The 26089-nt window shown below is 50.0% G+C and overlaps 1 protein-coding gene across 1 annotated transcript; it reads right to left on the bottom strand.

The window, feature by feature from the left end:
* Positions 1-4238: 4238 nt before the first annotated feature.
* KLK13 (kallikrein related peptidase 13) lies at positions 4239-13973 on the bottom strand. Its single transcript, XM_036430383.2, has 6 exons — positions 13814-13973; positions 13201-13266; positions 10466-10655; positions 9738-10006; positions 7530-7666; positions 4239-4886 (listed from the first exon to the last, which is right to left on the bottom strand). The coding sequence occupies exons 2-6, from the start codon at positions 13256-13258 to the stop codon at positions 4698-4700; spliced, it is 843 nt and encodes a 280-aa protein (XP_036286276.1). The 5' UTR covers positions 13259-13266; positions 13814-13973; the 3' UTR covers positions 4239-4697.
* Positions 13974-26089: the final 12116 nt, after the last annotated feature.

The raw sequence follows: 26089 nt of genomic DNA, 5'->3' as shown, positions 1-26089 counted from the left end.
GCTGATCGGTGTTTCTCTCTCTCATCAGTGTTTCTATCCCTCTCCCTTCCTCTCTGTAAAAAGTCAATAAAATATATATATTTTTTTAATTTTTCAATCGTTGGCCTATTGATACTTGGCTCTGTTGGCTAATGAGTTTGCTGACCAATGGTCTAGGAGGACACTTCTGTAAATGGGGGGGCTTACCTCTCCCCAGTGGGGGCCTGGGGAGCGTGAAAAGGGCCTTCATGCTGGGCTAGTGTCTGCCAGTGCTGCCATCCCTCGGACACCCACCCCCCTGCTGTTCAGTCTCTTTCCCAGAGCGGACCACCAGCTTCCCAAACCCTCTCCGCCCAGGTCTCCATGGTGATGACAATGTCCCCGGGCAGGAACTGGAAACGAAGCCTTGGTTTCAAAATCCTGGGAGAGGGAGGGGAAGGAACAGCTGAGACGACTGGAAGCCTGGCCACCTGGCTGGCTTTCCTGGTGTCAAAGGTGTGGGCAGCCTCGAGCTCAGGTGTGCCATTTTCTGCAATACAGGACAGGTCTGGGTGGCCACCTCTCTCCCCACTCCTCTCTCTCTCCCTCCTCACCCCCTCCTCTCTCTCTCCCTCTCCCTCTCCCTCTCCCTCTTTTTACAGAGAGGAAGCGGGGGAGAGGGATAGAAAGCTAGAAACATTGACCAGCTGCCTCTTGCACACCCTCAACTGGGGATGTGCCCGCAACCAAGGTACAAGCCCTTGACCAGAATCAAACCTGGGACCTTTCAGTCCGTAGGCAGACGCTCTATCCACTGAGCCAAACCGGTTTCGGCTCCTTCTGCTATTTTTAAAAATGGATTGAGAGAGGGGGAGGGAGGGAGACACAGGACTTGCTGTTCCACTTAGGCATTCACTGTTTGACTCTGGTATGTGCCCTGACCAGGAGTGGGGGTGGGGGTGTCAAACCCACCACCGTGGTACATTGGGACCAAACCCCTGCACAACCCTTCCAGGACTGCTGTTCTCTTTATCGCTGTGTATCTTCTGCCTTTATCTCCGTTGTGTATCCTTTGCTATTTTTACTGTTGTGTATCTTTGCTACTCTCTTTATTATTGTTTCCTTTGCAATTATCTTTGTTGTTGTTCATCCTTGCCATTGTCTCTGTTATGGTGTCTCTTTTGTTATTGTATTTATTAGCTTTAAAAAAATATTAAGATGAGCCCTGAGACTGAGGCTGAGGAAAGCAATCTCTATGTTTTCTGCTAAAAAAGAACAAGAACAAGAACAAAAACAAAACCCCAACAACAACAGAAAAACAGTTGCTCAGTTGGTTAGAGCATCCCCCTTATCCGCCAAGATTGAGGGTTCGATCCCAGATCACGGCACAGACAAGCATCAACCAATGAAGAAATAAGCAAGTGGAACAATGGATGTTTCTCTTGGTAAAATCAAGATTTTTTGTTTCTTTTTTTGTAAAATCAGTTAAAAAACAATTCAAAATGAACAAAAAACAAAACAAAAACACCTACCATTAAAAAAAAAATTAATGGCTGGTGTGGCTCAGTGTTTGAGCGTCAGCGTAGGAATCAGGGGGTCATGGTTCCATTCCCAGTCAGGTTGTGAGCTCGATCTCCAGTTGGGGGTGTACTGGAGGCTGCTGACCAATGATTTTTTCTCATCACTGATGATGTTTCTCTCCCACTCTCCCTCTTCCTTCCTCTCTGAAACCAATAAAAATATATTTTTAAAAATTTAAGATGATGCTGAAACTGGTTTGGCTCAGTGGATAGAGCGTCGGCCTGTCGACTGAAGGGTCCCAGGTTCGATTTCGGTCAAGGGCATGTACCTTGGTTGCGGCCACATCTCCAGTGGGGAGTGTGCAAGAGGCAGCTGATCGATGTTTCTAACTCTCTATTCCTCTCCCTTCCTCTCTGTAAAAAATCAGATAAGATATATATTTTTTAAAAATGTAAGATGAAACTCGCACATAAAAAAAACCACTTCAGGTGAACAGTGCATTGGCATTTACTTTCTCAATGTAGACTTTATTAGTATACTAGAGGCCTGATGCACAAAGATTCATGCAAAAATGGGCCTTCCTTCCTCTGGCTGCCAGCACCGCCTTTACTCCCATTGGAGCTGCCTTTTCACCTTCCCACGCTGCCTACACGCCCAGAGCAGCGGGGGTGGTGCCAACACAAGCATCCTGGCCTGCTCCCAGCTGTTCAGCATTTGCATATGCAAATTAACCCACCATATTTGTTGGACTAATTTGCATACTCACTCCTGATTGGCTGGTGTGCATCATGAAGGTACAGTCAATTTGCATCTTACTTTTATTAGTGCAGATGCTATAACAGCTTGCATGTAATTTGATGTGCAGGATTTTCTTCCCAGATCATCCTATTTAAAATAGCAGCTCCAGCCGTAGCTGGTTTGGCTCAGTAGATCAAGTGTTGGCCTGCAGACTGAAGGGTTCTGGGTTCAGTTTTGGTTTCTGGCTCAATCCCCAGTGTGGGGCTTGCAGGAGGCAGCTGACCAATGCTTCCCTCTCATAATTGATGTTTCTGTCTCCCCCTTCCTCTCTGAATATATATATATATATATATATATATATATATATATATATACACACACACATATCTATATATATATCTATATATAGATATAGATATTAGCAGCTCCATGCATTCCATCATAACTTTCTATCCTTCCACCCTTTTTTTTTTTTTTTTAAATCAGAGAGAAAGGGATAGAAACATCAGCATTGAGAGAATCATTGATCGGCTGCCTCCTGCATGCTCCCCACTGGGGATTGAGCCCACAACCTGGGCATGTGTCCTTGACCAGAATCGAACCCGGACCTTTCAGTCTGCAGGCCTATGCTCTATTCACCGAGCCAAACTGGCTAGGGCCCACCCTTTTTTTTTTTTTTTTTTTTTTTTTTTTTTTGTCTTTCTTGCCACCTGACCATCTATTTCTTGATTCACCTTCTTTATCATGCAACTCCCCACACAAAAAAAGTAAGCTCTACAAGAGCAGAGGTTTCTGTCTGTTTAATTCACCGTGTCTACAAATGCGCCTGGCTTTGGAGAGGCGTTGACATGTAAATAAACAAACTGTATTTGCCGATACCCAGTGCCAGCACCGAATAGACGTGTACAGGGAGAAACAGATGCAACATTTTCCGGACACTCGGCAGAGGGGTTGCTGTTGCCACCCAGGGTGACATTTTCTAGGGAACCGTGCCAATAATGGCAGGGAGTCCTCAGTCCTTATCCTCAAAGCAGCGCTCTGAGGGAAGAGGAGGAGCCCTGTCTGACAGGGGAGAAGAGGCAGTGAGTTCCAGGACTTGTTCAAAGCAGGGACCCCAGCGGCCCGAGCATTCGACCCTTGTGTGCTGGGGTCATGGGCAAAGAGGTGACCCCATCGGGGGGCACTCAATGAGGGTGTCCCTGGAGGAGACAGATGGACAGGATCTGTGATGGACAGTAGGGTTCGGGCATGGAGACTGCCCCCCCTGGGGATACTGAACCCCGTCCCTCTATATTCCAGCATGGGCTCGGGGATTGAGAGAGAGGGAATATTGCCAGGGGGTCAGATATTGACAGCATGTGGGAGGTAGGCAGGGATGGGACATTTGGGAGTCCCGGAACCACGTTGAGAACAGACCATTAGGAGGGTCCAGTGTTAGCTGTGATGTCATTCAGAAGGGCATCACGCCAGAGATGGTGGGCACAAGAGTATGTTGTCGAAATGAAATGTCATGGGAGTCTAGAACCTTCTTGAGCACGAAACATAGAAGGATCTAGTGGCAAGGAAAAGACCTTGTATGCATACATGCATAACCCATGGACACAGACAATAGGATGGTGAAGGCCTGGGGCAGGAGGTGGGGGTGGGCTGGAGGGGGTCCATGGGGGGGGGAGGGGGAAAGGGAACCTAGGTAATACTTTCAACAATAATTATTTTTTACAAACACAGAAAAATCCTATGGAATCAAAGGCTAATATGCAAATCAGCCAAATGGCGGAACGGCCGGTTGCTATGATGCACACTGACCACCAGGGGGCAGGCGCTCAATGCAGGAGCTGCCCCTGGTGGTCCGTGCATTCCCACAAGGGGAGTGCTGCTCAGCCAGAAGCCGGGCTCCTGGTTGGTGAGTGCATAGGCGATGGCAGGAGCCTCTCCCACCTCCGTGGCAGTCGGACATCCTGAGGGCTCCTGAACTGTAATAGGACACAGGCCAGGCTGAGGGACCCCACCCTGAGCGCACAGATTTCATGCACTGGGCCTCTAGTATAAAATAAAATATTGGCAATGAGTACGTATCCAGAGGAGTGTGGGATATTTACAAGAACGGTGCATTCATGGGAGATGGACCATCACTGGGATGGGATGGAGGTACCTAAGGGTCCCACAGACAGAACTTTTGGATGGTAATCTGGGTTGAAGCAGAAACAGTTGGGAGACCCAGAACGTATCTAGGTTGGGACTCTCGGGGGGGACTGAGGAGTCTCAGGGGTACAACGTCTGATAGACCATGATGCCAACAGGGGCCGAGTGCTTTTAAGACACAGAATGTCATCTGGGGTGTAGCATTCTGGGAACACGGATCGCTGGGTCAAGTGCAACGCTCTGGCGGGGGCAGGGATGGGGTCGGGTGGAGACCTGGGCAAACTGTGGAAGGAGGGCTTCAAGGGCGTGCAGAGGAGGTGGGTCAGGCAACCCGACTTTTATTGTGGGCCCTTCGTCCACTCCTGCTCTCGGGGCCTCTGTCCTCGGATGGTTTCCTGGATCCACGAAATGTACTGAGAGACGCGGGTGTAGACGCCGGGCCGGTTGGGCTGCCCGCAGGGGAAGTCTCCCCAGGAGATGATCCCGTGGAGCTTTCCGTTGCAGACCAGGGGGCCTCCTGAGTCGCCCTGAGTGGAGGAGACAGAAAAAAAAGGGGGTGGGGGGTGGTCCTTGCTGGGGCCTTGTGGGGCGAGAGTGAAAGATGGAGCAAGGCAAACATGGAGGCAGAGAGAGACAGAGGGATATGGGGAGACAGTGAGTAACAAAGACAGGGAGGAACAGATAGAAAGACAAATTCAAAAGCAAAAACAGCCCTGACCGATTTGGCTCAGTGGATAGAGCCTTGGCCTGGGGACTCAAGGATCCCAGGTTCGATTCTGGTCAAGGGCATGTACCTTGGTTGTAGGCACATCCCCAGTAGGGGGTGTGCAGGAGGCAGCTGATTGATGTTTCTCTCTCATTGATGTTTCCAACTCTCCCTTCCTCTCTGTAAAAAAAAAAAAAAAAAAAAAAAAAAAAAAAAGCAATAAAATATATATTTTTAAAAATTAAAAAACACAAACAAAAAAACAACTCAAAAACAATACAGAACCCAAAACAAACAAAGATAAACTCAGAGGGACAGAGAATGAGAGACAAGTCTCCCCCTCCCTTCCCTCCCACCCCCTGCCCGGTCTCAGTGAGAGAGAGACACTGAGAGAGGGGGAGACTTCTGTGTGTCTCCGTTTTTTTGTTTTGTCCCCATTTCATGAAAATGGTGAAAGTTTACCCCACACACCCATCCTTCTTTCCCTGCCACCGACTCCCATGTTGCTCCTCCTGACCCCCAACCTGCTCTGGCTTTATGGTGTCTTCACGCCATCTTACTATTGAGCTAACCCGGTCACATCTGGGTTGACTTTTCCTCGTGTCTGGGACACATGTTATTACTACCAATAAGGCTCTCACCATTGGTTCATTATCACACCCTTTCCCATGGAACCAAACCTCCGCTTAAGAAGCGTCCTCTAGCGCAGCCAGCATGGCTTAATGGTTGATCATCGACTTATGAACCAGGGGAACAGGGTTCAATGCCCGGTCATGGCTCTTGCCCCTCGGTTGCGGGCTCAGTCCCCTGTGTGGGACCTGCAGGAGGCAAACTATCAATAACTCTTCCTCATCATTGATGTTTCTATCTCTCTCTCCCTTTGCATTCCTCTCTAAAATCTGTAATACGCTAATTAGACCAGGCATCCTTCCAGACAACCTATTGGATGAAGCTGCAAGGGAAGCCCAGGTCCTGGGTGCCAGAAGGAATCTGGTGTCAGCAGCTGGGGTAAGGAAGGCCTACTCTTGCACAAATTTTGTGCATTGGGCCACTAGTCCTCCTATCTAATAAAAGGTTAATATGCAAATTAACCATCACTCCATCGCACAGATGGTGGTGCCTAGTCCTTTCAGCTCCACCAGAGTCCCCCAATCCTGGGGGAGAGGCCACTGAGAGTGGACAGCATGAGTGGCCTGGCAGAATGCTTGCTTCATCACCACGGCAACCAGGCAAGCGTTCTGCACCTGGCTGTGGATGGGCATCTGGGCCACAGAGAGCCTCTGGGTAATGGGTGCGAAGCGACCAGGCCCCGCAGAGAGATACCGATGCACAGATTCGTGCACAGGGCTACTAGTCCCATCTAATAAAAAGAGTAATATGCAAATTGACCATCACTCCAACACACAAGATGGCTGCCCCCATGTGGACACAAGATGGCCACCAAAAGATGGCCAGTAGGGGAGGGCAGTTGGGAGAGACCAGGCCTGCAAAGGAGGGCAGTTAGGGGTGACCAGGCCTGCAGGGGAGGGCAGTTAGGGGCAATTGGGCTGGCAGGGGAGTGATTAGGGGGTGATCGGGCTGGCAGACAGAAGCAGTTAGGGGGTGATCAGGTTGGCAGGCAGGCGAGCAGTTGGGAGTCAGCAGTCCTGGATTGTGAGAAGAATGTCCTACTAGGATCGGGCCTAAACAGGTAGTCAGACATCCCTTGAGAGGTCCCAGATTGGAGAGTGTGTAGGTTGGGCTAAGGGACACACACCCCCATGCACGAATTTCGTGTACCGGGCCTCTAGGTACAATAGAGAAGAAGCCTCCTCTATTTTACCTAGCTGTCATTTTTGCCCATGTAGTATCCATTTTACCTTATTTTGGTAACAACGTTCTGATTTTTTTTTTTTTTTTCATGTGGGGAATATCCCCAGTCCCTGTCCTTCCCAGCTCCCACCGTGAGTTGTGTGACTCTGAGTTGGTCCATCAGAGAATCCCACAGCTTGAGCCCGATGGAGGTTCGAGGACACATGACATCCATCAGTGCCCTGCTCAAGATGTTCCTATGAACCTTACCTCTATTACACGTGCCCCTGGATCGATCCGTGCCTGAACCAGGTTTCCTCGGGGCTTTCCAGCTTTAAAAGTCAGTGTTTGCTTACGGCAGTTTGAGCTTTTATGTGTTTGTGTTTTATTTTGGGTCAGCTGCAACCCAAAGAATCCTAACGTGTATGCATGTCAACATCAGAATCTGGCAGCCACTGGCAGCCACAGCTGGGGCTTACGATGAGGTCTATTTGCCATCCATGGGTACTCCCTTTTGCCTTAACCTTCTACTCAAGGGGACGTCTCACCTTACACAGACTCGTTCCCCAAAGGCTAGAAGCAAATCCTTCCCCTGCAGCATCCGTCCCCACCTCCATTCTGACTTGACACCCTGGCCCATGGCAGCCCCCACCCCAGCCCCAAGCAGCCTCACCTCACAGGAGTCCTTGCCGCCCTCGCGGGAGCCGGCACACACCATGTTGCGGGTGATCCTCCCCGGGTAGGCTTGCCGACACTCCTCATCTGAGCGCAGCTGGATGTTGGCACACTGTAAGGTTTGTGGGAAACTCACTGGGGAGGAGAGAGAGAAGGTCTGGGGATAGCTGTCTTGGACAGGCTATGAAACGGGAGTTCGATTGGACAGTTGGCAGCAAAGAGAGATGGGAAGAGGGAGATGGGGGAGAACGTGATGGGAGAGACAGAAACATGGAGAGAAATTGGGGAGGGGTGTCACGGAAAAGGAAAGTGGAGGGAGAGATGGTCAGAGAACTGAGTGTGAAGAGACGCAGATGAAGAGGGAGAGGAGAACTGATGCATGAAGACAGAGAGAGTGGGGAGAACTAGGAAGACAGAGGAGGTGAGAGGGAATGGGGGATGGGGAAACCACAGGAGAAGTGGCAAGAATTACAGGATAATAGGGAAGGGGTGGGAGAGAGATGGGGCATGCTGGGCAGAAAGACACAGAATTGAAGATGGGAAAGTGCGGGGATGGCTCAGGACTCTGCCACTGTAGATCAACTTTATATTCACACATGATATATATATATATATATACACACACACACACACACACACACACACACACACACTGAGTGGCCAGATTATTATGCATTCAGAGATCATAATAATCTGGCCACTCAGTGTATATCCTATATAATAAAAGGCTAATATGCAAATTGTCCCCTTGACCAGCAGGCAGGCAGGCCAACCACCCATGTCCCCTCCCCATAGCCAGGCTGGCTGCACCCCACCCATGCACAAATTCATGCACTGGGCCTCTAATATATATATATATACAATATATACTGAGTGGCTAGATTATCATGCATTCAGAGATCATAATAATCTGGCCTCTCAGTGTGTGTTTGTGTATATATATTTATAATATATATACACACACACACACACACACACACACACATACATATATAACATTTATACACAAAAGATAAAGCAGTTTTCATTTTATTATATTTAATTACTATATATCTACCATAATATACAATTTACATACAAATATGTTTAAATAAATGCATAAATATAAAATTATATTTTGGAAACCTAAATTTTTATAATTTGCATATTTATATACAGATGTATGATGTATATTTTAATTTTAAAATGTTTTTGTTTTTTTAGAGAGAGGAAGGGAGAGGGAAAGATAGAAACATTGATGAGGAAAACATCAACATCAATCAGCTGCCTCCTGCATGTTCCCTACTGGGGATCCAGTCTGAAACCGTGGCGTGTGCCCTGATTGGGAATTGAACCAGCAACCTCCTGGTACATGGACTGACGCTCAACCGCTGAGCCACGCAAGCCAGGCATATAATGAATATTTCTATAAACATGCACATAATATGTAGACTCTATGAAGTTGTATATATTTATAAATTTGTATAAAGACATATAACTGTATAGTATATGATTTATAATGGTATATAACTTTATAAATTTATATAAAGGATATCTATAACAACTATATATTTATAAATTTATATTTATGTAAAAGATATACATAATTTTATACATTACATTATCTGTAATACACATATGTAAGTGTATGTTCTTCTTGTTTCTTTAGAACCATATATTATTTATTTTCATTTTTATATAAAAAGGAATCTCGCTGTGGCCAGGTAGCTCAGCTGGTCAGAGCATCCTCCTGATTTGCCAGGGTTGTGGGTTCGATCTTCGGTCAGGGCACATACCAGAAGCAACCAACGAATGCATTCAACAAGTGGGACAACAAAACCAATGTTTCTCTCTCTCCCTTCTTTCTCTCTAAAAATCAACAACAGTTGAAACCGGTGTGGCTCAGTGGATAGAGTGTTGGCCTGAGGACTGAAAGGTCCCAGGTTCGATTCCGGTCAAGGGCATGTACCTTGGTTGCGGGCACATCCCCAGTGGAGGGTATGCAGGAGGCAGCTGATCTAGGATTCTCTCTCATCGATGTTTCTAACTCTCTATCCCTCTCTCTTCCTCTCTGTAAAAAAAAAAATCAATAAAATATTTTAAAAAAAATAAAATAAAAATCAACAACAAATTTTAAAAAAATGAATCCTCCTACAACCTACTGTCCTGCCTCTGCCCCGTCCCCCGCCTCCCCGCCACCTGTGAGACTGCCTCTGTGTGTACATACCCCGGGGGCTGATGGTGGTGCCCCAGCCGGACACGCGGCAGCAGGTGCCCGCTGGGAGGCAGTCGCTGTGCGAGAGAGGTAGGACGCGGATGTGGCTGGAGAGACGGACGGGCGACTGCAGCTCCAGCAGCATGATGTCGTGATCGTGGTTCAAGTGGGTGGGGCTGCTGTGGTACTGAGGGTGGGGGATGGAGCGGGCGACCTCCCGCACCTGCTCGCCGGCCTCCTCGTGCCCCAGGGCGTGCTTGCCCAGGGAGACTGTGTATCCGCTGTGGGGGCAGCAACAGGGTGCTTAGAGAAGATAGGTCCCTCCCTAACCCCTCCCAGCTCCATCACACCTTCCCCATCTTCTCTCCCATCAACTCCAATCCCATCTGAATCCTCTACGACTCAGTGTTTCCCAAACTTTTGAAATATGTATACCCCCTTCTATAATTTTCGTTAACGCTGAGTACCCCTCGTACTCACGAGAACGTAGAATTAGGCGCACCTAAGCACAGTGCAGTGTATATCCCCACCAAACTCTTCCCGTACCCCTGGGGGTACACGTTACCACACTTTAAGAAACACTGCCAAGGCCATTCCTGTCCCCAACCCCCTAACTCCACCCAAACCCCATTCTCACCCGCTTGCCTCCAAACCGGAAAGGACTCCAACCTCATCCTCAAAGGCAAACTCCACCCAGTCCCATTACCATCCCGCCCCCGTCCTCCCCGGCCCCCACGTACTTCTTCAGACAGTGGGCTGCAGTCAGGACCCATCGGGGATGGACAAGGACCGCCCCGCAGAGCAGCCGACCCTGAACCAGCAGAGCTGCCTGCCAGGGCTGAGAGTGGGGAGGGCAGGTGTAGCCGCCGGGGAGAAACCCATTGGTCCCGTTGGTGCTGTTGATGATCTTGGGGTACTCCTGAGAGAGGCCTGGGAGAAGAGAGGAGATGTCAGAGGCCTGGGGTTCCGGCAGAGGAGGCCTGGAGGTGCAGTTCTCGAGTTTGGGGAGAGGGTCAGCGTTTGCTCTTGGTGACCAGGAACAGATGAGTCACCGCTCAGGCTCTGGGAATTGCAATTTTCAACAGAGCAGAGATGACTTGGGGCAAAGAGATGACAACAGAAGTGTCATCTCCTCCACAGGGCCGGAGGGGGGGGGGGAAGGGATAGGGGGAATGAGGGTAGAAGGGTTCACGGAATGAAGATGTTTCTGATAAGCTTTCTCCCCACCTGCATTTTCTCTCTCTTTCCACCACGGGGATGGATTTCAAGAGGTAGAAGTGAGATGGACCTCCACAACCTAGGCAGCATCCATCCCTGCCTCCATCCATCCATCCAACCATTCATCTATCTATCCATCCATCCATCCCTTCATCCCTCCCTCTCTCCATACATCCATTTGTCCATCCCTCATCCATCTACCCACCCATTCTTCTATCCCTTCATCCATCCATCCATCTATCTATCCGTCCATCCCTCCCTCCCTCCATCCATCCCTTCACCATCCATCCAACCATTCGTCCACCCATCCTTTTCTCCCTCCATCCATCCATTCATCTATCCATCCCTTCATTCATTCATCCATTTGTCCATTTGTCCATCCCTTCATCTATCTACCCATCTGTCCATCCATGCATTTGTCCATCCATTCATTTGTCCATCTGTCCATCCCTTCATCTGTCCACCCATCTCTCCATCCTTGCATCTGTCCATCAATCTGTTCATCCATCTGTCTATCCATCCTTCCCTCCCTTCATCTATCCATTCATTTGTCTATCTGTCCATCCATCTGCCCATCCATCCACCCATATGTCCATCCATCCATCCATTGTCCATCCATCTGTCCATCCACTCATCCGTCCATCCATTCCTTCACCCATCCACTCATCTGTCCATCCATGCATCCATGCATCTATCTTTTCAACATCTTATTTGCTGGGTTCCTCTTTGGCTTCAAATACCATCCATAGGCTAACTACTCCCCAGTTCAAAGTTTGCAGGATTCTGAATCATCTGACCTTTGTTAATCTCCTCGACCCCATCCCTCACCTTTCTCCTCTTCACTCACTCTGTTCCAGTTTCGTAGATCTGTTCTCAAACCGACCAGGGCCTTGGCACTTGCTGCTTTCTCTTTCTCGACAGTTCTTTCTCCAGGCCTGCACTGTTCAATATGGTAGCACTAGCTGGCGTGGCTATTTAAATTTAGACTCCTCAAAACGAAACTTAAAAATTCAGTTCTTGCCCTGGCCAGTGTGGCTCAGTGGGGAAGTGGAGGCCCTGCACTAAGGGTGGCAGGTTCAATTCCCATCAAAGGCACACACCTGGGGCCTACAATAACGAAGATGGATGCCAGGACGTGGGGGAGGGGACTGGGCAGGCACGGGTTAGAACTCTGCTGCTGTCTAGGGCTGGCCCCTCCTGTCGGAGGCTTGGGTTTTCCAGCTGCGAAACTGGAGTAATTATAGCTCAGGTCTCTCCTAAGGCTGTTGAGGATTCCACAAGCCAATGCATGTGGAGCTCTGATCCTAGGGCGTGGCCCCCAGGAGGGGCTGGGAGTGTTGCCAAAGGACACCAGGCACCCCACCTCCCGGCCAAGCCTGGTGCCAGGTGCTCTTGGCCCCCTCCCTCCATTGGGACTCAGCTCCAGGGTCTAGTCCTTTGGGGGGTAGGAGGGAGGAGGCTTCCAGACAGGGAGCTGCCATCCCTAGCCTCCTGGCTTGATCCTTAAAAGCCATCCCCTCCCTCCTGCAACAATTGCAGCTGGTGATTGACTAATCATGTGGGTAATTGGTTGGGATGAGGTCTGCAGCCGAACCCACGGGGCTCTGGGGTCACCCCAAGGAAGAAATGGAAGGTTCTGAGAATGGACAGAGAACACGACTAATAAGGTCCTGGTGACCACGATGACCAACCAACCAACCAACCTTCCACCCCTTCTATCTGCCGGCCGTCAGCACAGACGGGCGCTAGCTACCTCATTTCATTTTAACATTCGCAGCAACCCTTGGTGGGCAAAAGTGCATTTGCAGTGAGGAGTGCTATGCAAAGCACGGTATTGCTATTATTATCATTATTGATTATTAATTATTATTAAGGATTGCATTCTTTCCCATGCGAACAACGGTAACCCTACGTTTGCCCAGCCCCGCCTGCCCTCATTTTACAGATGGAACGACCGAGGCACAAAGAAGCAAAGTCACTTTGCTCCTAGGGGCAGAGTGAGGACTTGAACCCGTGTCTGGGAGCCCAGGAGGCCTGGAATGGGGGGAGGGGATAGAGGAGGGGGGGTGGGCTGCTAGGGACAGGAGGGAGGCTGACCTCAGCCCGGAAACCAGGTCATTCCGGGATTAAGCAGGAAGTTTTTGGGGCTGTCCCCAGGGGACCCTGCCCCGAGTGGGAGGTGGGGGGCGGGGCTCGCGGCTTCCCCTCCCCCCATTGTCTGCGGCGGCCACCCCACCCCCGCCCCCGCCATTCTTACCGCTTGACGAGGTGAAGGCCGTGGTCAGGAAGGCGATCGCACTGGCCAGGGGCCACATGGCAGCTTCTGGGTTTGGGGGGGCGGAGGGGATGGGCAGGGCAGGGGGCAGGGCGGGCCGAGCCTGAGAACTGGGAAGGCAGGTGTGAAAGGGCCAGCCCCAAACCCCCATCTCTGACCCCTGAGCTTCCCAGGTGCAAACCCGCCTGCCCTCTGGAGAACCCTGGCCCTCCTCCTGCTCCCCAAATTCATGGGGGGGGTGCACCCTAGGGCACTGGCTTTGCCAGACCTCGACCACAGGTAGCCAGCCAGTCCCTCCACCCTGCCCTGCAAGCTGGGCCCTCGGTGCATGCTCCAGCCCCTCTCCTCCGCTCCAGCCCCTCTCCTCCGGGGCCCCGGCCTCCCCTCCTCCCGGGGTTGGTTCCCACACCTGCTCTCACCCTGAGCTTATCTCCCTGCGCCTGCAGCTCCCGGTCTCTGCAGATTCCTATCTGCACCTGAGCCTCAGGTCTCCCTCACCACCTCCCTGACTCAGCTAGGCTCCCTCTGTCTCCCCTCCACCCACCCCCCTTCCCTCCAAGGCCCCAGCCCCTGCCCCAAGGCGCCCGCACCTTACCTGGGTGAGGGGCCCCAGGCGGAGAGAGCTTCTGCAGCCGCCAGCTGCCTCCAACTTCAGCCCCGACCCATGCCTTTTAACCCCTGACGCCCTCCCTCCCCCGGCGCCCTCAGCATTTCCCGGTCGCTGGCCTACCCCTCTCCACCCCCGATGGCTCAGCAGGCTGTGCCAGGCACCCCCCAGCCTGGGCTTGGCCTCACGCTTGGGGCGGAGCTTTCGGGACAGACTGGGACCCAGAGGTGGCTCCTCCCAAGGCCCAGCTGAACCCGCAGTGAACTCTGAGGAAGTCAGGACACCCACCTAGGCGGAAGGAGAAAGCCCATAGGACTTCCTTCCCCAAACCCACCCCAAATCCCCGCGACCTTTCTCGGTAACAGAGCTCGCGTGCCAACCTCCTGCTCCATCCTGAGCATCCTATCAATAGACACCAGCAATCAGCAACCTCCGCCACCCTCCTCCCCCCCAAGGCTATTTCCACCCTATTTCCATTCCCCGACCTAATTCCAGCCCCTGGCCTATCCCTCCAAACCAGTGCCCTCCACAGCTTTATCTCAAGACATCACAGTACAACACATCTAAATTTCAGTCCTTGGCCTGGACGCTAGCCCCAACTCCATCTCCAGCCCTTTTTCTAAAAATAAAAATAAAAAAAATAATAATAAAAAATACCACAGGGATGCTCAAGCATATTCTACCTACCGTCTGCCCTTCCTGCTCTCCCCCCACCCCCCCCAAACATGAGTCACAACAAGGGAATTAGTTCTTCAGGTGGGGTGATGGACAGTCAACTGTCCTTAAATGAGGATGGGGGCAGGGATGGGGCCCCGGAAAGCAATCTTTTGGGTAAGTGGCCTTTGGGGGAGCAGGGTCAGCTGGGGTGAGGGAGGCCATGGGTGTGGAGGCGGAGAGGGAAGAGGAAGGAGGAAGAGGCTGTGTGGGGGAATGAGTGGGAGTCTCCTGGAATTGTGACTGGGTAGGGCTGCGCGTTAATCCCGGAGGGTGGAGGAGGCAGGATGAGGGATTAGGGTGGACCAAGGTGGGGCCAGAATTTGGAAGAAAGCCAGGGAATGGGGGCCTCCTCGGATGAAGTCTGGAGAGGGTAAGTGGTGTCAGGTGGGGAATCAGGGGTTGAGGCGGATGGAGGGAGTGTTAACATCAAAACTGGTGTGGCCGTATCGGGGGAGAGTTTAAATTTGGATCAAATTTAAATTTAGGGATCAAATCTAGTATCAAAAAATATTTTTAAGTGTTTATTTATTGACTTTAGAGAGAGAAGGGAAGGAAGATGAGAGAGAGAGAGAGAGAGAGAGAGAGAGAGAGAGAGATTGATTTGCTGTTCCACTTATTCACATGTGCTCTTACCAGTGGTTGAGCCCACAACCTTGATGCAGAGTTCACAATCCTCTGACCAACTGAGCTACCTGGCCAGGGCTTAAAATATAACATACATATATATTTATTAATTTCAGAGAGGGAGAGATTGAAACATCAATGATGAGAGGGAATCATTGATCGGCTGCCTCCTGCATACCCCCTACTGGGGATCAAGCCCACAACCTGGGCATGTACCCTTGGCTGGAATCGAACCTGGGACCCTTCAGTCCACAGGCCGATGCTCTATCCATTGATCCAAACCAGCTCAAGCTAAAATAGAATTTATTTATTTATTTATTTTTTAAAAGATCAAACTATAACTCTCCTACATATATAAATTGAACGCATGTTTAATATTTTATTTTGGCTCATTACTAAGTGATACAACCATCCAAAGAACCATAGGCCATAAGGCATGCTAAAGTGAATGTATACATAGACATAAGCTGTCTTATTCCACGTGATGGGGAGAAGGGAAATTGCACTTCCACCTGTAAGATTCATTTGCGTGGTTGCGGACAGGAGTGATTTGCATTGCGATCAGCTGTCCCTAATTGACAGCATTGTAAAGCGGCTCAAAGACAGGAAAAGAAGCAGGGACCCCAGCAATCAGTGGGCCCAGCTAGCTTTCCACCAAAGATACCCATTTGCCTTCACAATATCCATGTCTTTCACAGTCTTCCCATGCACCCAGGGAGAAAAGTTTTCGGTCATGGTTAGGCTGGGTCTGATGACAGCATTGGGAATGCAAGTGGAATTTGGGGGAAAGAAGGGAGATGTGGTGAAGATGTGGCTGGAGTAAGTTTAGGGCCGTGGTCGGCAAACTCATCCGTCCACAGAGCCAAATATCAACAGGTCAATGATTGAAATGTTTTTGGAGAGCCAAAGTGTTTAAACATACACCACTTCTAACACCACTTCTTCAAAGTAGACTCTCCCAGGTCATGGTATTTTGTGGAAGAGCCACACTCAAGGGGCCAAAGAGCCACAGTTTGCCAACCATGGGTTTAGGGCCATGGTCTGCAAACTGCGGCTCATGAGCCACAGGCAGCTCTTTGGCCCCGTGAGTGTGGCTCTTCCACAAAACACCACGTGTGGGCATGGCATGCATGTACAGTGCGGTTGAAACTTCATGGCCCATGCTCAGAAGTCGGTTTTCGGCTCTTAAAGAGACATTTCAATCATTGTGCTGTTGATATTTGGTTCTGTGGACGAATGAGTTTGCTGACCACTGGTGTAGGGGACAGGACTGAGTTGTGGTTGGGAGTTTTCTGGCCATAAGGCTGTGCATGGAGTCCCATTGGGTGTGGGACTGGGGTTGGAGCCACCATGGAAGGTTTGGGTGGGGAGGTGTTGAAGATGCATTTGAGTTGGTGTTAGGTAGAGATCGCCATGGACAATGAGGGCTGAGGTTGAGCATCTGTGTGAGGTAGGGTGTTGGTGTGGGGTGGGCCGGGCCGTAGCTGTGAACTCCTCTCCCCGGGGACTGAAAAGCGTGGAATTCCCCCACTGCACAGGGTGGGAGCCCGAGTGGAGACCGCGTTGACTCTTTCCCAGCAGAGTCGGGTTCAGTCCGGGTGGCGAGAGGGAGGATGCCGGGTCACAGGAGGTGGCTGGGCCTGTGTGGGAAGCCAGGGTACCTGTGCCCTCTTGTGGCTGGGTCCACGCTCCCACGGGAGCCCTTTCTCACCCAGGAAGGGCTGGAAGGAGCCCGGAGAGGGGGCGGCTGGACTGGCATCTGCCGAGGGGTGAGGGCAAGGTCAATGCCGATGGTTGAGCTTATGATTGGCCAGGGCTGACGTTGGCCAGTTTGTGTTTGAAGTGAGGTAGGTCATGGACCCACGGAGGATGGGGTGGGTTCCACCCCCTCCCTCCTCGGCAGAGGTGACACATCAACTGGACCAGGTCCAGGTGTACTGTCTCACGCAAGTCAGGGTCTCTCTCTCTCTCTTTCTCTCCCCCCCACCCCCACCCCACCCCTCTTCTGGGAGTAAAAGCTGCAGAAAGATGAGGAAAAGCCGAAATCAGTTTGGCTTAGTGGATAGAGCATTGGCCTGCGGACTGAAAGGTCCTGGGTTTGATTCCGGTCAAGGGCATGTACCTTGGTTGCAGGCACATCCCTAGTAGGGGGTGTACAGGAGGCAGCTGGTCGATGATTCTCTCCCATTGATGTTTCTAGCTCTCTATCCCTCTCCCTTCCTCTCTGTAAAAAAAAAAAAATCAATAATATATATATATATATATATATATATATATATATATATATATATATATATATATCTGGAGTTCACGAGACAAGGCCCCTCCATGCCTCTGTGTCCCCCAATTTGTGCGGTGGCCCTGTCACCAGCACCTACCTACCTCGCTGAGGAGGGTTAGATGAGTTAATGTCGGGAGGTGCTTGCACAAGAGCCTAATGGGACCTGGGGCCACGCAGGTGCTTGCTACATCGGCAAACCTGGAGAGGCAGGCGGGCGAGGTTCCTGGAAGCCCCACCCGGGCTTGGCTTCAGAATGGGGTTCCTCGGGAGGCAGGAACTGGAAGTTCTGGTTGGAAGTGCTGATTGGGGCGAGAAAGTTGGCCCCGGCCACCAGGCCCAGAGGAGCGGCCCTGATTCAAAGAAAGACAAAGGGATAAATACACCGGGACAGGCAGACCGAGTGGGTGGGAGAGGTGGGGAAATGCAGAGGGAGGGAGAGAGAGAGAGAGAAAGAGAGAGACACAAAGACATGATAGAGAGATGTCCCTGGGAAAACCAGACTCCTTGAGACTAGCAAGGGGTCGGGAGCCGTGTGTTCATTCGTGAGAGCTGGATCCCTGGGTCACAGGCGTCAGCCCCAGGCACCGTTTCTGGGCGGCCATGACCTCACTTTCCACCCATCCGAACAGCAGAAGCCGAAAAGGTCAGCCTTGCCATCCGCCTGCCTGCATGCCCACCTCCTCTGCCTCCTCTCCCAGGTCTGCACCTCGATCAATTGAAGAACGTCCCCTCTGTGTGTGCCTGGTACCCTGCCCCTCCTTCGTCTTCCTCAACACAGTTCCAGCCAGTACGTCTCTCTCTTCCCTCTACACACCATCAATTCTTCCCTGCACCAGCGAGCTAACATACACACATGCTCCCATTGCTCCCGTGTCCCATTAGAAATAATGTTTAGCCCTCACCGGCTTGGCTCAGTGGGTAGATCATCGGCCTGCTGACTGAAAGGTCCCAGGTTCAATGCCGGGTGTGTACCTTGGTTGCAGCCATATCCCCAATGGGGGGTGTGCAGGAAGAAGCTGATGGATGTCTCTCTCTCATGGATGTTTCTAACTCTCTATCCCTCTCCCTTCCTCTCTGTGAAAGATCAATAAAATATATTTTTTAAAAATAATAATGTTTAAGCCGAAACCGGCTTGGCTCAATGGATAGAGCGTCGGCTTGGGGACTGAAGGGTCCCGGGTTCGATTACGGTCAAGGGCATGTACCTTGGTTGCGGGCATATCCCCAGTAGGGGGTGTGCAAGAGGCAGCCGATCGATGACTCTCTCTCATCGATGTTTCTAACTTTCTATCTCTCTCCCTTTCTCTCTGTACAAAATCAATAAAATATATTTAAAATAATAATAATAATAATAATAATAATAATAATAATAATAATAATGTTTAAAAACCTCTCCAAGTGCCCTGGATGATGTGGTTCAGCTGGTTGAGCATCATCCAGTGTACCGAAGGGGCTCCGGTTCCATTCCCGGTCGGGGTGTGTATGGGAGGCAACCTATCGGTGTTCCACTCTCTAGTCTCCTGTCTCCCCAAAATTATATATATATATAAAACAAAAATAAAATAAAAGCCTCTCCAATCTTCAGGCTCTCCTGGCTGAATTTCTACTCGTTTGCACTGCAATTCTTCTCTAAAGAGTCGGATACACTCTCTGACTTTGACAATTCCTCTCCTCCTGTTCTTTCCTGAGCCTCCCCCCACCCCACACACCCTCCAGCCGCTCTGCCACCCCTGCCCCCGTGCAGGGCACCCATAACTTCCACGTTGCTGAACCCACTGGTGATCCCTCGAGGGTTCCTCTTACTTGTGTTATCAGCTGCCTGTAACCAGCGGGTCCCTCCCTGTTCCTTCAAAGGGTTTCTCTCCTTGGCTCCTGGGACCCTTCAGCCTCCCGGTCTTCCTCCTTGCTCCTCACTGGCTGGTCCTCCTCCGTGGCTGGTGCTGTCTGCTCTCGCCTCCCCGGTCAGTCGGTCTCTAAGTGGTGGGGGCATCTCAGGACTTGGCGCCGGGTCCTCTTCGCTCCTCTGTCCTCTACACGCTGTCCCTCGGTGATGATCGCATCTGGTATCGTGGCTTTCAAATACCATCCGCATGTTTGACGACTCCCAAGTCTGCGTCTCCGGCCAAGACCTCTCTCAAGAACACCAGGCTCAGCACCCAACTGCCTACTCCACTTCTGCGTGCTCCTTCAAGTTCAAAGCTAGACTCCTGTCCTCCGCTACCTCTCTCGGCTCCCACAGGCCAGCTCCTCTTGGTCTCTCCATTCTTCCACTCCTGGGTCCAAACCTTCGCCTTGGCCTTGAGCTCCTCGTCTCCTACCACACATATCCATTTTGTCACCAAGCCCTGCCCGCTCTACCCTTCGAAGGAGAGCCAGAATCTGCCCATTTCTCAACACCTTCCATCACTGCCGCCTGGTCCCTCCCAGTCACCATCACCTCTCACCTATATGCTCACTCTCTCTCATCTCCCTGTTTCTGTCCTTGTCCACCTACATTCTCTTTGCGACACAGCAGCCAGACTGACCTTTCAAAAAAAAAAAAAAAAAGTAAGCTAGGGCAGGTCACTCCTCTTCTCCAAACCCTGCAGTGCCTTCCGCCTCCCTCAGAGTGGAAGTCTTGTTTCCCGAGGGTGGCTACAGGGCTCTCTCTAGAGTCTAGACCCGTGGTGGGCAAACTCATGAGTCCACGGAGCCGAATATCAACAGGACAACGATGGAAATTTCTTTGGAAAGCCATATGTTTTCAACTTCAACTTCTTCTAACACCACTTCTTTAACATAGACTCGCCCAGCCCTAACTGGTTTGGCTCAGTGGATAGAGTGTCGGCCTGCAGACTGAAGGGGTCCCAGGTTCGATTCCGGTCAAGGGCACGGACCGTGGTGGTGGGCACATCCCCAGGTGGGAGTGTGCAAGAGGCAGCTGATCAATGTTTCTCTCTCATCGATGTTTCTAACTATCCCTCTCCCTTCCTCTCTGTAAAAAATCAATAATATAGATAGATATAATAGATAGATAGATAGATAGATAGATAGATAGATAGATAGATAGATTCGCCCAGGCCATGGTATTTTGTGGAAGAGCCACACTCAAGGGGCCAAAGAACCACATGAAGCTCAAGAGCCGCAATTTGCTGACCACTGGTCTAGACCATCTGGCCCTGATGGTCCTCTGATGTTATCTACCCTTCCTCCCTCCTCCTGCCCCTCTCATGCCAGCCATACACCCACCAGCCAATCAGGAGGGAACATGCAAATTAGAAGGACAAAAATGGTGGCTGCCCAGCTGCTCCAGGTGCAGAATGGCTGGCTGGGGCAGGACGCCCACTAGGGGTGGGGGTGGGGGGGGGGAGGAGAGGCAAAAAGATCTACTGGAGTGGCACTCCGGAGCAGTGAAGACAGAGACTGCAGACTCCAACCAGGGTCTGCAGCGAAGATGAAGAAGGCAGACTCAGGCTGGAGCGAAGGCTGGTGCTGGAGGAAAACTGGTGCTGGAAGTCAAGGGAAGGAAGGCCTACTGCACGGATCTCTTTGTGCAATGGGCCTCTAGTATATATATATATAAAAGGCTAATATGCAAAGTGTCCCCACTCACTATGACGTGCGTTGACCACCAGGGGGCGACGCAGAATGAAGGAAGGTCCTGGCCAGTAGCCAGAAGGCCCAGATGACCCTGATTGCCGGCCAGGCCCAGGGACCCTAGTAGTCAATCATATTGCATTAACTATGGATGGTGCCAGGTGAGTATGAGACTTAAGAGGGGGATCAGTTTGTAAATTATATAATTGTTTAACCTCTGTGCTGGACACCTGAAAGGAATATAAAGTATGATGAATGTCAACTGTAATTGACAAATTAAAGGGGGTTTGTCCGTGAATGGGATCATTGGAAACCCATTGGTAGGTGGGAAGTGTTTGTGTGACAATGAAAAAACAACAACACACACACACACACACACACACACACACACACACACACACAAAGCACACCACACTGTAACCCTTTTCTGCAACCCTCTATCCCCTTCATCTCCAGGGCTGACTCTCATCTGTAACAATACTTTCTGTTTTACTTATTCATTTGTTTCTTTGTCTGCCTCTCCTCTGGAAGTGAGTTGCCAATACCTGGCATGGAATAGGATTCAATGGATATTTGCTGAATAAATGAATGAGTGAATGAATGTAGTGGCATGATTCAGGGTGTGGGGAGAAAGAGATCTTTTCTGAAAAAAAAAAAAAAAATATATATATATATATATATATATATATATATATATATTATTGATCTCAGAGAGGATGGGAGAGAGAGATAGAAATGTCAATGATGAGAGAGAATCATTGATAAGCTGCCTACTGCATGCTCCCTACTGGGGATGGAGCCTGTAATCCGGGCATGTGCTCTTGACTAGAATTGAAACTGGGACCCTTCAGTCCGCACCTGACACTCTATCCACTGAGCAAAACCAGCTGGGGTGGGAGACAGGAATCTTTATCTGGACAAAAACCTGCTGGCATTTGGTGAGACGGATCAAGAATGGGCCTTTTGCCGAAACTGGTTTGGCTCAGTGCATAGAGCGTCGGCCTGCAGACTCAAAGGTCCCAGGTTCGATTCCAGTGAAGGGCATGTACCTTGGTAGCGGGCACATCCCCAGTAGGGTGTGTGCAAGAGGCAGCTGATCAATGATTCTCTCTCATTGATGTTTCTAACTCTCTATCCCTCTCCTTTCCTCTCTGTAAAAAAAAAAAAAAAATATATATATATATATATATATAATATATATATATATATATATATATATATATATATATATATTTTTTTTTTTTTTTAATGGGCCTTCTGGTCCATTCGTCCTGCTCCTATATTCCAGAGATGTCCCCTGTTGGTACATAAGGAGCATCCTATCTGTCAAAATGTAGGGCAGTGACCTTACCCTAGACAGGAATCCGGAGGGCCTGAAGGGGGAGCTCTCATGCTCTGAGTTGTGGAGAGAGTCCTACAGGAGCCCTTCTATGGTATTGCCAATGGAGCTCTAAGGTGGCAACACCCCTCCCCTTAGCTCTCTTCTCCCTCCATCTTTGTCCTGGCGGGAACTTCCATGTGCTTGGCCGTGGCTGCACATACTGGATCGTAGGTGTGTGGTTTTTGTTTTTTTGTTTTTTTTCCTTAATAAATCATTTTGTCCAGCAAATACCAAGTTGATGCTGTTTATGGTCAACGCCCCAAATAATCATTGCACCACAGCTTGGTTAGTGGAGGGAACCTAGGTGTGTCCGTCACTGGGGGATTGAGTCACTTGCATGGTGGCTAGAAAAGTGATGGTGAAATAAATTACCATTCTCCCACCAGGCAGGGCACAGTGGGGAGTCACACCTGGGCCTGTCGCTTCTTTATTTGTTTACTTTTTTTTCCCTATGTATTTATTTATTTTTATTGATTTGAGAGAGGCAGAAGCATTCATTTGTTGTCACTCTCTTGTTGACACATTCATTGGTTCCTTCTTCTTCTTCTTCTTCTTCTTCTTCTTCTTCTTCTTCTTCTTCTTCTCCTCCTCCTCCTCCTCCTCCTCCTCCTCCTCCTCTTCCTTCTCCTCCTCCTCCTCCTCCTCTTCCTCCTCCTCCTCCTCCTTCTTCAAATAAATCTTTGTTGTTCTTGTATGTACCCGACTGGGGAGCGAACCCACAACCTTGGTGTTTTGGGAAGACGCTCTAACCAACCATCAGACCCAGCCAGACCATCTTTTTTTAATTTTTCATTTTTTTGTCCCCCCCTCCCTTTTTTCCCTTCCCTATTCCTTTAGGCCAGGGAAATGTTGTGAAACCAGCCCCATCCATTGTTCTCATGCATCTAGGTTAACACACCTTTTTAAGACACCATAAGTGACACCCCTGGGAGGCATAACCACCCTCCGGATGGAGAACACTTAATCTCCTTAGTTCTCCTGTGAACCAGCGCCCGCCTTGCTGTCTCCCACCATCACGCAATCGTCCCTGGCTACCTCCTGACCTTCAAAGGCATGTGCACGCGCGCGCGCACACACACACACACACACACAAACTGCTAAACTGTTCTTCCCCAGAGCATCTGAGATCTTGCTCCCCAGCATATGGTGTTGGCTTGGCGCAGAGAGAAAGGCTCACAAGAATCCTAGAGGACTGGGTGCTTCCCATTGGCACCCTGGGGTGGTGCTTCTCCAGCCTTCCTGGGCACTGTCTTCCGGGGGTTGTGGTGAAATGCAGATCCCCTATAGCTGGTCTGGGGATGCGAGACTCAGCCTCGAATAAGCTTCGGGTGATGACGCTTCGGCTGTTCTAGGGGCCATGCTCTGTAGGTCAGCTATCCAGCAGAATGCTCCTCGTCCGATATGCAAATATTGCATGGATTGGCATCACCCAGTTTGGCTGCCACCAGCCACACACAGCTATCGAGCACCAACATGTGGCCGTGAGATGAAGGAATATAAATTCCACACGTGTTCAATTCAGCTAAGCTTCATTGAAAAGCGCCAAGTGCCCTGGCTGGTGTGGCTCAGTTGGCTGGAGTGTCCTCCCATACACCAAAAAGTCATGGGTTTGATTCCAGGTCAGGGCACATACCCAAGTTGAGGGTTCGATCCCCACTTGGGGTGCATACAAAGGAGGCAGGCAACCAATGTTTCTCTTCCACATTGATGTTTCCCTCTATCTCCCACCCACACTCTCCCTTCCCCCTTCCTTCCTCTCTAAAATCAATAAAAACATATCCTCAGGTGAGGATTTAAAAATAAAAAGAATCTACCTAATAAAAGAGTAACATGCTAATTGACCGTACCTTCGCGACACCCACCAGCCAATCAGGAGTAAGGATGCAAATGAACCCAACCAAGATGGTTGGGTTCATTTGCATTTGCATAAGCAGGCACCAAGTGGTCGGGGTGGGGTGGGAAGTTTGCATCATCGCCATGGCAATGACACAGGCATTCTGCACCACCCCAGTCACTCCAGGACTCTGGGCAGCGTGGGAAGGCGGAAAGCCGGATCCGGCCAGAGTGAAGGCGGTGCCAGCAGCCAGAGGAGGGAAGGCCATTGTTGCAAGAATCTTCATACATCAGGCCTCTAGTAAATAAATAAAACTTAAAAAAAAATGACCACAAGTGGTCAGTGGCTACCATGTTGGACCACACAGGCTGAGAAGCCTGTGACAGTTAGATGGCCACACAGATAGAATAACACTGTCAGGCGGACTGAGATCACCTCATTCTTATGGCAGCTCAACTCCTCACCCACGAACTTTCCTTCCCACCCTCTCTCATTAACCCTAAAGGGCTGTCAACATAAGAAGCATCCAAACCAGCAAGCGATTTTTTTTTTTTTTTTTTTTGAGCCAAACTGAAGACACATGCCAGGGAGTGAGCTCTCAAACGCTTTGGGGAATAAAAGTTTCGAGTTTCTCTTACGCACTTGGGATTAAGCAGGGAACTAAGGAAGAGCACACAGGGGTGAGAGAAAGCAAGGTGGGCACTGGAGTATGTGCCTGTGTTGGTCTAGATCCGTGGTCGGCAAACCGCGGCTCTCGAGCCACATGTGGCTCTTTGGCCCCTTGAGCGTGGCTCTTCCACAGAATACCACGGGCGGGTAAGCACATACAGTGCGATTGAAACTTCGTGGCCCATGAGCAGAAGTTGGTTTTCAGCTCTCAAAAGAGATTTCTTTTCTTTAAAAAAAATATATTTTATTGATTTTTTACAGAGAGCAAGGGAGAGGGATAGAGAGTTAGAAACATCGACCAGCTGCCTCCTGCACACCCCCCACTGGGAATGTGCCCACAACCCAGGTACATGCCCTTGACCGGAATCGAACCTGGGACCCTTCAGTCCGCAGGCCAACGCTCTACCACTGAGTCAAACCGGCCAGGGCTCAAAAGAAATTTTAATCGTTGTACTGTTGATATTTGGCTGTGTTGACTAATGAGTTTGCCGACCGCTGGTCTAGATGCATAAGAACAACGGCCAAGATTGGCTTGAAACCTTTCACCAAGGAAATCGTATGCCTGGGGCTTTACTACCTAGCACCGTGACCTGCCAGTTAAGAACGTATGACCAGATCACCCTGAGAGGTTACCTGTCTTAGAGCACCCCGTTATTGACCATCATGCTGTGGATTGTATTTGCTTCATGATTTCATATACCAGTGAGAAAGAAAAGAGGGGTGCTGATTGTCCTGGGTGGTTTGCTCCATCGTTAGAGAATCAGCCCCCAAGCACCAAAGGATCTCTGGTTGAATCCCAGGTCAAGAACACATATCTGGGTTGCAGGTTCGGTTCCCAATCCCTGGCAACCAATTGCTGTGTCTCTCTCACATCAATGTTCCTCCCTCCCTCCCTCCCTCCCTCCGTCCCTTCCTCCCTCTCTCTCTCTCTCTTCTCTAAAAAGCAATGGAAAAAATATCCTTGGATGAGAATTTAAAAAAAAAAAAGGGGGGGGGGTTTGACAAATTATGACACTGTGCTGATACTATCAGTTGTAATATGCCTTTGCGTTAAAAAAATTTTTTTTGTTGCTAATCCTCACCTGAGGATATTTTTTTCCATTGATTTTTTAAAAGTATGATTTTATTGATTTTTTTTTTTTGAGAGAGAGAGAGGAAGGGAGAGGGATAGAGAGATAGAAA

This window comes from Pipistrellus kuhlii, unplaced genomic scaffold, assembly GCF_014108245.1.
Source record: "Pipistrellus kuhlii isolate mPipKuh1 unplaced genomic scaffold, mPipKuh1.p scaffold_m20_p_108, whole genome shotgun sequence".
In the NCBI taxonomy this organism is placed as follows: domain Eukaryota; kingdom Metazoa; phylum Chordata; class Mammalia; order Chiroptera; family Vespertilionidae; genus Pipistrellus; species Pipistrellus kuhlii.
The sequence above is the reverse complement of the archived record's forward strand: the minus strand, read 5'-3'. Positions and strand labels throughout refer to the sequence as shown.

Bases quoted from the DNA above. Each gene is read 5' to 3' on its own strand.
- KLK13 (XM_036430383.2), bottom strand. From the start codon at position 13,258: ATGTGGCCCCTGGCCAGTGCGATCGCCTTCCTGACCACGGCCTTCACC. The intron at 10,656-13,200 runs GTAAGAATGGCG...CTCTTCTCCCAG, and splicing joins GGCCTTCACCTCGTCAAGCG to GCCTCTCTCAGGAGTACCCC. The intron at 7,667-9,737 runs GTATGTACACAC...TCTCCTCCCCAG, and splicing joins CACCACCATCAGCCCCCGGG to TGAGTTTCCCACAAACCTTA.